The sequence below is a fragment of the Microcebus murinus genome, chromosome 6 (assembly GCF_040939455.1).
Source record: "Microcebus murinus isolate Inina chromosome 6, M.murinus_Inina_mat1.0, whole genome shotgun sequence".
Classification (NCBI taxonomy): Eukaryota; Metazoa; Chordata; class Mammalia; order Primates; family Cheirogaleidae; genus Microcebus; species Microcebus murinus.
Window position 1 is genome coordinate 8916879 of NC_134109.1, and position 13680 is coordinate 8930558.

The 13680-nt window shown below is 35.8% G+C and overlaps 1 protein-coding gene across 7 annotated transcripts in view; it reads right to left on the minus strand.

Annotated features, from left to right (window-relative positions):
* Positions 1–13680, minus strand: part of VRK1 (VRK serine/threonine kinase 1) — an 85095-nt gene that overhangs the window by 53377 nt on the left and 18038 nt on the right. Inside the window, exon 1 of one of the 7 annotated variants that reach the window (XM_076003731.1) lies at positions 2922–2945. The exons of the other annotated variants lie outside the window; for them this stretch is intronic. Within the exon in view, the coding sequence (XP_075859846.1) occupies position 2922 (1 nt within the window). The 5' untranslated portion in view covers positions 2923–2945. Of the gene's footprint in view, positions 1–2921; positions 2946–13680 lie in introns of those variants that run through there. 7 annotated transcript variants of the gene reach the window in all.

A 13680-nucleotide genomic window follows, 5' to 3' on the forward strand; every position in this document is an offset into this window, starting at 1 on the left:
TGTGCAATATTTTATAATTTTAGACATTCAAAAATTACTGCTATAATTAACAATCACCAAGGGATCAAAAGTAGAAATGTTCTCATACTCAATGAGCTTGCCCAATCCCCCTGCTGATAAAAAGAGAAAGAAAAACAAGACACCTAAGCAAAATCTGTACTTTGTTTCCTGTCAACTACTGGTAACTTTTGCCTATTTTTCTTTTGGATTACTAGTCTGCCTTTTCATTTATAGGCACTTCTTATATATTGTGTATTAAAGAAATTAGCTCATTGTATTACAAAGAGCCTTCCCAATTTGTCTTTGGACACTTTACTTTTAGCTTTTCAATTTTATCTCACCCTTAAAAAGACCTCCCCACAATCTTTTTTTAATATCACGTTTTCTTTAGTTATCTTAGGGTTCATTTTTTACCAGAAAATTCTGACCTGCCTATACTTATTTTGGTATAAGATATGAGGTAGGAATCTAGCTTTTTCCAAATGGTTATCTAGTTTTGTTTTGTTCTTTTTTTTCTTTTGCAGTCATTCATATTCATTAAAGGCATCTGGTGTTCAAAGAACTTAAGTATAACACGTCACACCAACCCAAGTAAACCAAGTACAAAAAATATTCATATAAAGGTGTTCACATGTAGATCCTAGATTACCAATTTCTGAAGAAAGGAGGACGAGGGAGGAAGAAGGAGAGAGAAGGAAGAAGGGAGGAGGAAGGCGGGGGAGGGTTGGAGGAAGGCAGGAGAATGAGGAGGAGGAGGAAAGAAATAGAAAAATAGATTCAATTAACTAGCATTTGAAACTAACTTTGTGCTTGGATTAAAACCTCCCTCACACCTGCTCCATAGGCGTGTTAAGAAGTCATTGAAATATACTGTTGTTCTGATAGAGTCCACTATGACACAAATATTTCTTTAAAATATATCTAAAACTCCCTCCTGCGGCTCCTAATGGAAAAAATATGTGCAGGCTACAATCTTAGGTGGCCTTGGGAAACTGATGGCCACCTCAGTGCTCAAGGGATAATTCTGCTGGGTCCAAGGGGGGCTGATGATAGATTAATAAATATTTATTCAATAAATAATCTTTTAAAATGTTAAAAAACATAAAAGACTTAAATATAGCTAGTATCCCATATACTTAAAATAACTATTCCCAGAAAAAAATATTATACTTGTTGGCTGTTATGTTTTAGTGTGTTGCTGAATTCTATTTATTAATATTTTATTTAGAACAAAACTGATATTCATGAGAATAGTCTGTAGTTTTTTTCTGGTATATGTGTGTGTGTGTATATATATATATATATATATATATATATATATATATCTGTTTGAATATCAATATTATGCTCATTTCATAAAAAGATTTTGGAAGCTTTTCTAGTTTTACCACAATCTAAGAGTTTAAACAGCATTTGAATGATCTATTCCTGAACGGTTCTGAAGACCTCAACCGTGAAAAGTCTGACAATCCCAGGTGTTGGTAGGGAGGTGGAATAATGTGAATTCTCATACACTGTATACTGTTTCAAACACTTTGAAAGTCTATCTAGCAGTACTTGCTAACTAACCCAGCAATTCAGCATAGATAGATAGATAGATAGATAGATAGATAGATAGATAGATAGATAGATAGATAGATAGATAGACAGATAGAGATAGATAGATAGACAGATAGATAGATAGATACCTCTAAGAAAAATGAAAATTTGTCCACCCAAGAACATGCACAAGAAAAAGAATGATGATAGTAGCTTTATTCAACAGCCACAATCTGGAAAAGCACATGTCCATCAGCTAGGAAATGAATATAATAAAACAAATGAATCTACAAACACTGTGTTGAGAAAAAGATGTGCCACACAGAAGAGCACACACTACATTTTGTTTATATGAATTTCAACAATAACCAAAACTAATCAAGGGTGATAGAAGTCAAAAAGCGTACACTATTTGAGGGAGGAAATGACTATGAGTTGGAAGAAAGAGGCTGCGATTGGAAGGTACCTAAGGATCTGGTAACATTCTATATCCCAATTTTGGTGTTTAAACTGTATATTCACTTTGTAAAAATTAATCAAGTTGTACACTTATGATTTATTTCATCCTGTTTATTATTTATGTAAAATTAACACAGTAAATTATACGAATTACAAGTGTAACAGTGAGGTTCCATTCAGGAGATAAAAAAAAAACATAAGTAATTAAAACAGGAATATTTAATATAAAAATTATTAATTTGTAAAAGATGGTCAACTACCAAAAGGAGTAAAAGACAACTCTAAGGAATATAGGACTAGCAAATTCAGGGAGCAATTACTATCTCTGAGGCTAAGGAAAGCATCCAAGAAAGGAACACTTACTGGACAGGCTGTGGTGACAGCCCACTGGGTGGCAGAGTAGCTCTCTGGAGTGCCAGTGGGGCAGGAGCTGCTCCACAGGCATCTGCCCACTGGAGCACTCTGGGTGGTGGCGGAGGAGAGAAACAAGTTGCCTATTGGGGTGCTAACAAAACTTACAGGAGAGTAAGCACGGCTGACAGCCACACCTCAGAAAGAAAGAAAAACAAGCACACTGCAACAAGACAAGCCCCTTCCTCTGCTAAGTCTTGCTGTACATCTTCTTTACCTTCTAATGACAAAATCTAACATTATTCTGGAAAGGAAAAATGTTTACAGGTTCTAGCTCAAGTATCACAAATAGAACAAAGACTGGTGAATTTGGGGTTGAGAGGCAATAAATTGATAACTTGCACAAGTGTAGACAGATAAATGTTTACATATGTATATATACCTATGCGACAACCAAGATTAGAACACCTTAATCACATCATAAAGTTCCGTAGTTCCCTTTTCCACCAACACCCATTCTTGTTCTTCCAAACACAGGCTCCTTAATGTACCTCTCAGTGTGTGCCACTTACTTTGGAGAACACAATTCTGCCAGCTTTGTCTGACCTGACAGTGTTCCCATTCAGCATCCTCTCATACCCCCTATTTGACCTTCACTGTACTTGGCAGCCCCTTATTTTCTGGTTCAGGACAACAGGGTCTCCTAGTTTCTGAGAATATGAAATCTGTGTTTCTCAATCTCCATGTTGGTTTTCAGGCAATTTCTAAAAAGAGGAAAAGGGAATTATTTAAAACCACTAGTCCCACCTCAAAAAAATAACATAACCACAAGTATCTGCCTCAGTAAGTTAGTGAGTTTTCTAAAGAATTTAAAAACACTAGTTTGAATTAAAAAATCACTTTAGTACACTATTGAGTTTTTTCTAATAACGAAACCAATACCTGCATTAAGGTTTCTATTAAAGAACAATACATTGGAAGGCACAAACTTTAACCAAATTACATCTATCCATGTAATTTCAGCCCACTTGGCTCAATGCAAATCTACTACTATAGTAGCCAATGCAACAGGAAAAAAAATTTATCAGCACATAATCCATTACATAATCTGACCACTTCTCTTCCCTTGGTATTAAATGAAATGCAGATGCAAGTGAAAAGCACATCAAAATGCAAATCAATACTGCCCTTTGCTGAAATCACTCACTGGTATATTCCATATTAGCATATTCACCAAAATTTAATTGTAAACAGAGTAATTATGGTACTAAAGTTATTAAATACACAAAGCAAGCTTGGAACTATACATATTCAAATAGAATTTCAGTGGCAGATCAACTTTTATATCTGAAACAATACCCTAATTAATAGTCAGCTCTGATGATAAAATGGTCCTCTGTTTTTCAGATAACATTCCAAAAAAAGTTCTGCAATGAATATTAAAATAAAGTTTTGTGAATAGATTTTAAAATTTTCAATAGCTATATTTATCACAATATGGTACTGTATTTAGACAACTGGCATTTCTCAAGTCCTGGATTCAAATTTGAAATTTTTTTTTTAATCTTCTGCTGAGGAGAGAAAAAAAGCTTGAATGAATCACAACAATGACACTTACATTTAATGAGCTCTATGAATTCATCATATCCAAACTGGAAAATTGTAATGCTGAATAAAGCTCATTATACCCTGGATGACTACTCATAAATTTTCCCTAAAATAGTTATGCATGTAAGCTCCCTTAGGGGGTCATATATTTTTATGAAATTTTCTTTAAAGTCATAAACTCTGATGTGTTTTATACCATATAGAGACATGATGATTCAAGGATAATTTTGGACAAGCTGGACTATTTGCCATTCCATTAACACGGTACTAACATAGTCTTATCTCCTGTCTTGGCAGTATAAAGTCTCTTCTCACACATATCCCGCTCTATATACATTTATGGAAATTTTTCCCATACCCAAAAATCTACCTCTTTCTCAGTCAGATATGACCTCTGTAGTTTCAGTACTGTCTGTACTTCTTATTGCATGGGATAAATAAATATTCCTTTTAAGTTTATAAGCATCCTGAATATGAGAACTGCCTTAGTCACAATACACAATACATAATACATGTACTTGGTATGAATAAATTTATAAACTTAAACAGCAAAAACATTAGTGTTTTTGCCCAAGTACCTGATGTCTATTGCTAAATATATATTGCCATTCCTTTTAAAAGCCTAGCAACCACTCTCTACAATGACTATGTCAAACCCTGTTTATTCTTTCACAAAACTATAATTCCCCTTCCTAACTCATAATTCTCAGATGATCTACTCCAGTTTAGAGACAAATAGAAGCTTCAGATGGGAATTCCCTTGTCTTTCCAAAAGCCAACCCTATAAACCACCTGTGCCCACTTCAAGCCAATCCTAGCTTCCTTCTCTCCTGTCACAATGTGAAGCAGCCATCCTCCTTCTATCCCATCCCCTCCATCTTTCTCAGGACTTACCCTATTAATCCTTCCCTCATATATTCAATGTCTCCCTCAATTGGATCCCTTCCATCAGCTTTTAAATATGCTCACAGCTCTGCCAGTTAAAAAATAAATTTTTTAATCACCCTGCTCTACCATCCTTTCTTTTCCCTTTCCATGCCAAACATCTCAATAATCATGTGGACTTACTGACTTTTCCTTTCCCTTCACTCCCTCAACTCACCCCATCTGGGCCCCACCTTCATGACTGCACTCTAACAACTCCTGGGAAGGTTACCAGGGAGCTCCACACCCAGAATCCAGGTGACATTCAGAATCACTTGGCCTGTTCAGTGGCACAACACTGTAGTTCTTTCTTTCTTTCTTCAAACAGTCTCTTCCTTTTGCTTTCACAATACAATACTGTCCTGGAATTCACTCTACCATTTAGGCAACACACAGTTCTAGATAATTTGGAGGAGAAAATAAGTTCTTCTTTCAAGATGAAATGAGCTTATTCTTTCAAGGAGCTTTTTTCACTTTATGATATACAGTTTTCCAGGGTTATATGTTAAAAAAGCAGACCACCTACACTTCCACAGCTTACACCAATATACAAATTTTATTATGACAATAAATTATATAAAGAATATGCTATTAAGTAAAATTAAGATCATTGGAAATTCAGGATAGAAGCATATACTTCAAAATATAAATGATTGATAATGTCATTCCTTTAAGCTAACAGATCTCTAGGAAAGAGTTTATAGTCTTAGAGAGGTATATGTACACCCAAATGCTTAGCAGCACTATCCACCAACAGCAAGAGGTCTAAGCAACCCAATTGTCCATTAACTTCTGAATGAATAAACAAAATGTGGTATATACATAAAACGGAATATTCTTCAGCCTTAAAAAGAAATCCTGACACATGCTACACCACAGATAATCTTGAAGACAGTACGCTAAGTGAAATAAGCCAGTCACAAAAAGACAAATACTATATGATTCCATTTATATGAGGTAACTGAAGCAGTCAAATTCACAAAAACAGAAAGTATAATAGAATGGTGGTTGCCAGAGACTGAAGGGAGAGAGAAAAGCAAATTATTATGTAATAGCACAGAGTTTCAAAATTGCAACATGAAAAAGTTCTGGAGATCTGCTTCACAACAATATGACTACCCTTAACGCTACGGAACTGTATACTTAAAAATGGTTAAGATAGTGATTTTTATGTTATATGTTTATTAATCACAATTAAAAAAAAAAAAGTCTCCAGATGCAACAGGTAAAACAGACACAGAAATTAAGTTGAACCAAGATAATACCAATATGAGGCCAGGCACAGTGGCTCACGCCTGTAATCCTAGCACTCTTAAGAGGATGAGGCGGGAGGATAGTTTGAGCTCAGGAGTTCAAGACCAGCCTGAGCAAGAGTGAAACCCCATCTCTACCAAAAATAGAAAAAATTAGCTAGGCATGGTGGTGCGTACCTGTAGTCCAAGCTACTCACAAGGCTGAGGCAAGAGGATTGCTTGAGTCCAGGAGTTGGAGGTTGCTGTGAGCTAGGCTGATGCCACAGCACTCTAGCTAGGGCAACAGAGTGAGACTCTGTCTCAAAAAAATTAATTAATTAATTAATTAATTAAAATGACAATACCAGTATGTTCTTGGTACCTATGGAGTCACTCCCCCATACACACAACTACCAAAACATTACAAGTGGTACTTTTTTCAAAGGTTGTTCTTACAGAAGCTAATTACATAAATCTACTAGTTATCCCAGCAATAAACAAATGTTAACTGTGAATTATGTAAATTTATGAATAAGCATAATCATATGGCTTGTTCATTCATTCACTCTACAAACATTCATTGATAACCTACCACGTGCCAAGCACTGTTCTAGACACTTGCTATATATACCTCAAAGAACAAAAGTCCTGCTCATTTGACACTTATATTCTAGCAGGAAGAGACATAATAAGAACAAATAAGTTATTGCCTAATACTTTAGAAAATGTAGCTGTCATACTTAAGTATAACAGGAAGTGACAGGAGATAGAGGTTAGGGAGTAGAAGGTGGCAGAGGTAGCTTGTAGTAAAAACAGAGTGTTCATGGTCAGCCTCCTCCACGAGGACTTTGCTCATTCATCTAAGCAAAGCCTTGGAGGAGGTAAGGGAGTTGGCCATGTGAGTATCTGGGGCAGACAGGAAGAAGAGTTGTGCCAAGACCTTAAGGTGGGAGCATGCTTGGAGCCAGTGTGACTAGTGTGGAGTTAGCAAGGGAGAAAGTAGGAGATCAAGTCAAAGGAACAGATCAAGGAAAGCCTTGAAGACCACTGTTGGTTGGGACTCTGACTTTGGCAAAAGAGTAAACATACTTCTATAAGATTTTAGAACATGCTATATACTTGCATTTTAATTCACAATGCTTCAATCGAATTAAAAATCATACTCTGAGCACATGAGTCAAGAAAAACTCTCCCACTGACTAAATTCTCACCAAGTTTTTACATTTTTTATGTTTTTCACTAACATGTATTAATCCATTCTCAAAATACATTCCATCTGTAGACTAAACCATGTAATAAGCTTAAAATAAATCCAAAATTTTAAGTGCTTCTATAGTGCCTTTGTCACAAAGGTCACCTTGAGGTAGGAATGAATGGGTTTGAAATGGATCAAATACCATACCTAAAAAGTAGGATTGGACTGAGCCCTATTATCCCTTTAGCTTAAATATTAGTAATTTGGTAATGCTATTAGAGTGAATGGTTTATAAATTTTTTTACAAAAAATATGAACATTTTTACCATGCTATACCCTTTTTTAAATCTAAAATAAAAATAATATCAAGTCCCATGGAATTCTACATTACTACAACATATACCCTGCTTCATTAATTCATTTACTCAATACTTATTGACAACATACTCTGTGTGGGAACTGTTTTAGAAGACAGGGATAAAGCAGTGAACAAAGTAGACAAAAAGCCCTACCCTCATAGAACTTATATTTTATTCAAGAGAGATAAATAATTTAAAACACTAAAACATGTCATATGTCCAACTTTAATAAGGGCTAAGGGAAAAAAAGGGAGTTGGTAAAGGGAGTACAAATTTTAAAAGATGGTTTGGTAAAGCTTCACAAGAAAGTGTGAAGCACATTTAAGCAAAGATCTGAAAATAAAGTGAGAGAAGCTAGCCACACAGATGCTCTGGAAGAAGAGCATCCCACACTGAGGGAAGAACAAGTACAAAGGTGGTAAGGCAAGAATATGACCAGCCAGTTCTAGAAACAGCGGGAGTTGGTGCAACTGAAGAATCAGCCAGGAGAGAGAGAGCACGGGCTAAGGTCAGCTGTAAAAGGGCACAGAGGTGGAGAACGTGTCCAACGCATAAGCCATCAGAAGGAAATCCCTGGAAAGTCTTGAGCAGAGAAGTGACATGCTCTGACTTACATTTTGAATGGATCACCCTGGTTGATGCATCAATAAGAGACTATAAGGGGGCAAGGCAGAAACAGCTATCAGTTATTACAATGGTACTGCTACTGGTATAAACAATGATTGCATTCATCTTTATTGAATAAGAATGTCGATTTTTTTTAAAAAATGTACTGACTTTCAGCCACTAAACAGAGGGGTACAGAATAACCTAAGAGTTTTGGTTTTTTTTAACTTTACACAAGCTGCCCTCCCCTTCAAAAAAAAACAAGTCTGCAGTGCCAAGTAGAAACAATTGATATTAGTGACAGATGGTCTAGGAAGCATACTAATCATCTCTTACTCTAGATTTTCTAAGCGCTCTCTTTATAGCAATTTAGTTCACTAGGAAATTAAACACTTGAACTCCTTTATTCCAAAGGCATTTATAAAAACACCTCCAAAATATGCACCAGAAACTACTAGAGGCTGGAAATACAAAGATGAATAAAATGCAACCTTTGGCCTCAAAAGCTTCACTTAGCTTCATGTAGAAACATCATCACACAGTTATGATTTAATATTATACCATCGGCTTCAATAAAAAGCCTCCCAGGTAAAGAACATTTTTGAATTCTTTGATAAAACTATTTATTAAAGACAGCGAACAGTTGTAGACATCTACAAAACAAACCCTGCCAGGTTCATGGTAGGAAAAAAGTGCCTCTTCCAATGATGCAAGTTTTTAAGATAGCAAAAGCTATGAAAGTCCTATTTCCTCTTTTGGAATGAATGCCAGGAAGTTCAGAGCAAAATTACAAAGTTATTTATGAAACTACTCATCATCTAAGGCAGTAACTGTCCATCTTGGCTATACATCACAGTTACTGTACAACTCTGGAAGAATAAAGGCACTACTCCACAACAGCCTTAGCACATGTATATTTTCATGCTGCACAGGGGACTGTGATGCACAGACTGAACCACTGGCCTGGATACTCTGGTACATCCTTTCTTCATCAAGTCATTCATTTTCATTGCTCTGTTATATACAAGTCTACTGTATTTAAAGATTTTAGTAAAAGCCTCCTCCAGTTCATTTTAGCAGTTAGATAAAAAATATACATTAGTGAATGATTCAGGAGGAGTCAAAAACACTGCTTTTTGCCATCCCATCATATCCCCAAGCCAAAGACTCATTTGTATTTCAAACTTATTTGGGATTAAGAAGTAATTACATGTTTTGGTGTAAATGGCTTCCTGCCAAACTATGGTAAGTCAAAGAATAAAATCAAACAAGAGATAATTGGTCAACAAAGAACTTCATCACCTCTTTTGCTAAATTACATCAGGAACAATTTGAAAGCAATACATCTAAAGACAATCCTCTTACAAATGAGCCAGCTAATCAGAAGTTGATTAATGTATTTGATTAGTGCTAAGAAATCATCTGAAAAATAAAATACTTGAGTTTGTATAGCTACTTCCCAATAACAGAGGGTCTTCATATATTTTCTTTATTTTGATCCTACAAATCCTATGACTGAGACAGAACTGTAAAGATATTCACTAGAAATAAAAATATACTTGTTACCAAAACCAGTAACATTAAAAACCTGAGGCATAGGAGGGCTAACTGGTTTGTCTCTGGGTTTCTATTAGGAATACCCAGTCAGTACCCTGGTTTCACTCAGAGAACCATGCATATCAATAAAAGTATGAAAAACATTCACGGCTACATGGTACCTTCAGGAACATTAACAAAATAAGTGTCAAAATATAACACAACAAACCATGAGAATATAGAAGTGAACCTCCAGAAATAATGATCCCATAAATTCATAGATTTATTCCTGAAAAACATTAAGCTAAACTCAAACTGTGATACAATCTTTAGCAGCAATTGTCACACTAGTCATGTTTTCACACCTAAGCTGGAAAGAACTAGGTGAAGACTTGTGATTCTAACTCTGAAAAAGGAAGTGGATGTCTTTAGAGGAGGAAAATTTCTTCCTATTCAAAAATATTTTTACTTGTATTAGAAAAGTGATTAACGTAAGATTACAAAATTTTTTGGTATAGTGAATAAAATGTTTAAAATACAGTATAAAATGTACTTCCTCAACTTGTATTTCCTTAAATGACTTCTAAAAATTCTAAAAGAGGAGCACTAACTGCAGAACTAGTTTTTAACTAAGAACACAGAGCACGGTACATTTCCAAACACAAGCCCAAGACACCTCACTGCTACCACTTCTCCCTACGAAAGAAGAATTCCAGGATATAGTTAGAAGAAGATCCATCCCTGGGTCACAACAGGTCTCCCAGAACCAACAGTGAAGACAACACGACAGCAACATTCATTTATTCCCACAGAGATTAGAAATTTAAAATTTACTGTTCTGCCTACGTAAGAGAGTCAGGGCTAAGAGAGAAGCAAGACTAAAGATGTCAACTTCAAAGGGAAGTTGACACCTGACTCCTTGACCCTGAGTCCTACAAAAAGAGCTAAAAGGAATGCTTCTTTATGTAAAGCAAACACTGAAACTTTTATAAAATTAGAAATGTTAAACTATATTGCTAATATTTTTATATAACATTTAGCATATTTTAGTAATTTGGTAAATTATAGATTTCTCATTAATTCTCCTATGGGGGGGCAAAATTAACTAGCAAACTTTTGCAATTAATTGTCTGGTTGTTCACTATTAAATCTATCAATACACTACACAACACAGCTATTAAACATTTCCCTTATATATTCTTGGGGCAGAGCTCTAGGGGAGAAAATTTCCAAATACTCTAAGAGGAAATTAGGATGACCAAAGAGTCAAACTGTATCAAAAGTATACTACAGTCATTTAAAAATTCATGAAAGCATAGAACTTTTCAGAATCTGAAAGACAAATGTTTTCCTAAGCAACACAAAAACTCACACCATAAAGATGTCACAAAAATAGAAATTCTCAGGCCAGGCACAGTGGCTCACGCCTATAATCCTAGCACTCTGGGAGGCCAAGGCAGGAGGATTGCTCAAGGTCAGGAGTTCAAAACCAGCCCTCTGAGCAAGACCCCATCTCTACTAAAAATAGAAATTAATTGGCCAACTAAAAATATATAGAAAAAATTAGCCGGGCATGGTGGCACATGCCTGTAGACTCCTGGCTACTCGGGAGGCTGAGGCAGTAGGATTGCTTGAGCCCAGGAGTTTGAGGTTGCTCATGAGCTAGGCTAACACCATGGCACTCTAGATTCTGTCTCCAAAAAAAAAAAAAAAAAACAAAGAAAGAAAGAAAGAAATGCTCCACAGGTTAAAGGAAAAAAAAAAACGACCATATAGAAACTCAAAAGACAAAACATATCTGCAAAACATAGGACAAAGGCTAATTTTCTTAGTATTTGAATAACCCTTTAAATTATTAAAAAAAAAAGAAAAGAAAAAGCCCAACAGAAAAATGGGAAAATGATATGGAGAGGAACACTCACAGAAATATAAATGGCTTTAAAGAAAAAATTTATTAGAGGAATTTTCAAATATAAAGTAGAGAAGTAATATCATGAGTGCCCAGATAGGTACACATCACCCAGTTTCAACAACTATCAATACATGGCCAATTTGTTTCATCCATATCTCAATGTACTAGCCCCTCCCAAGATTTTAAACAAACCCCATTCTATCATTTCGTATGTAAATACTTCTAATAGGTATTTTTTTAATATAGCCACCATTTATCATTGCCATACCTAATAAAATTAACACTGATTCCTCAATATCATTTAATTCTAATAAGAAGTGTTCAGATCTCTGCAATTGCCTCCAAAGATGTCTTGTTATACTTGTGTTTTGTACTTAGGACCTAAAGACTAGTCATTGCATCTAGCTGATATGTCTTTGAGTCTCTTTAATTTATGAGTGTCAACTCTCTGATATTTTTCCTTCCTCTTGTCATTTGTCCTGTAAAATTTCCCATTTCATTACTGTCACTTAATCCATTCCCCTGTATTTTTTGTTATTGATGCTGTTGCTCAAATCATCCTACCTCTAGTATCAATGCCCTTCAGCCAAGACCACCAGAAATACACCTTGTAGTTAAACAAGGTAGGTTTATTACTTGTTGCAGTGAGGGAGAATTCACCTCCCTCATAGGGAACCATGAGGCATATCAATAACAGGATGTTAAAATCTATTACAGGATTTGGGTTTGGTTTGGTAATTTGAGGGAGAGTCTAGAGAAGGAGGGGTTTCTCTACACTGGATGCTGGAAGTGGACCAACTGCAGGAAGTGGGCCAATTCTGTGATTGGGTATCTCTATAAATCTTACCTGAGGGGAGACTACAAGAAAGATAAAGCTGCAACAAGAAGCAGCAGTCACCCATTTTCGCTGAGTATTTTGTAGGCGACCTTGGTTTTTGTCTGTGCTTTGCTCATTTTAGCATGATCTGAGAAATTCTGTCTAAGGTTTTCTGTGAGATTATTCATGTTTGGTAGGAGAATAGCATGGCCTAGCTGTTGAGTGCTGGGCCAGCTTCTGAATATCAGAAGCTGCTCTTTTCTTTTTTCTTTTGCGCTACACAATGAAAGCCCCTTCAAGTTGGCCACTGTGTCCTTCTGATATGACCCCAACTGTCTTGGATATTTTCCTTGCTTTCTAGTACAAGATGTTCCAGGTTCCTCCTGTAAATTTTCCTGCCCCAAACCTAAAATCAGCCACTTCTACAAGGGACTCTGTTTCATTTTAGTCAAAAATGGTATTTGGAGACCAAAATCTGGACCTTAAGATTTTGCTTCTAAGGTTATTATTTCTACGTCTGTAGACTGAGCAAGGAGAATTTTTTTTAAGAGATTCACAAATTTATACTGGTATTTTCCATTCAAATTTAGAATTAGAAGGTTTTTGCTTAACTTCTTTGGCTTTATACTTGTGTCTCTTTTTCTCTGTTGTTAAAAACCTTGTTCCCGGTCTGCCATGGTGTCTCATGCCTATAATCCTAGCACCTTAGGAGGCTGAGTTCGGAGGATCGCTTGAGGCCAGGAGTTTGAGACCAGTCTGAGCAACAAAGTGAGACCCTGTCTCTACAAAAAAATTTTTTTAAAAAATTAGCCAGGCATGATGGCACATGCCTGTAGTCCCAGCTACTCGGGAGGCTGAGGCAGGAAGATCACTTGAGCCCAGGAGTTTGCAGTTGCAGTGAGTTATAATCATGTACCACAGCCCTCCAACCTGAGAGAGAGAGAGACCCCCATCTTAAAAAAAAAAATCTTAGTTCCTAACAATGTTAACCTAAATATTTAACAGATAAATATTTTTTCTCTTTGAATTTTTAAAATTTTATAAAACATTTACATGTTTCCAAAGCTCAAACAATACAAAGTGTGTTCAGAGAATCCTAGATTCTATTTCTCCTCTCCTCTCTTCTTATAAGTAATTGTTTT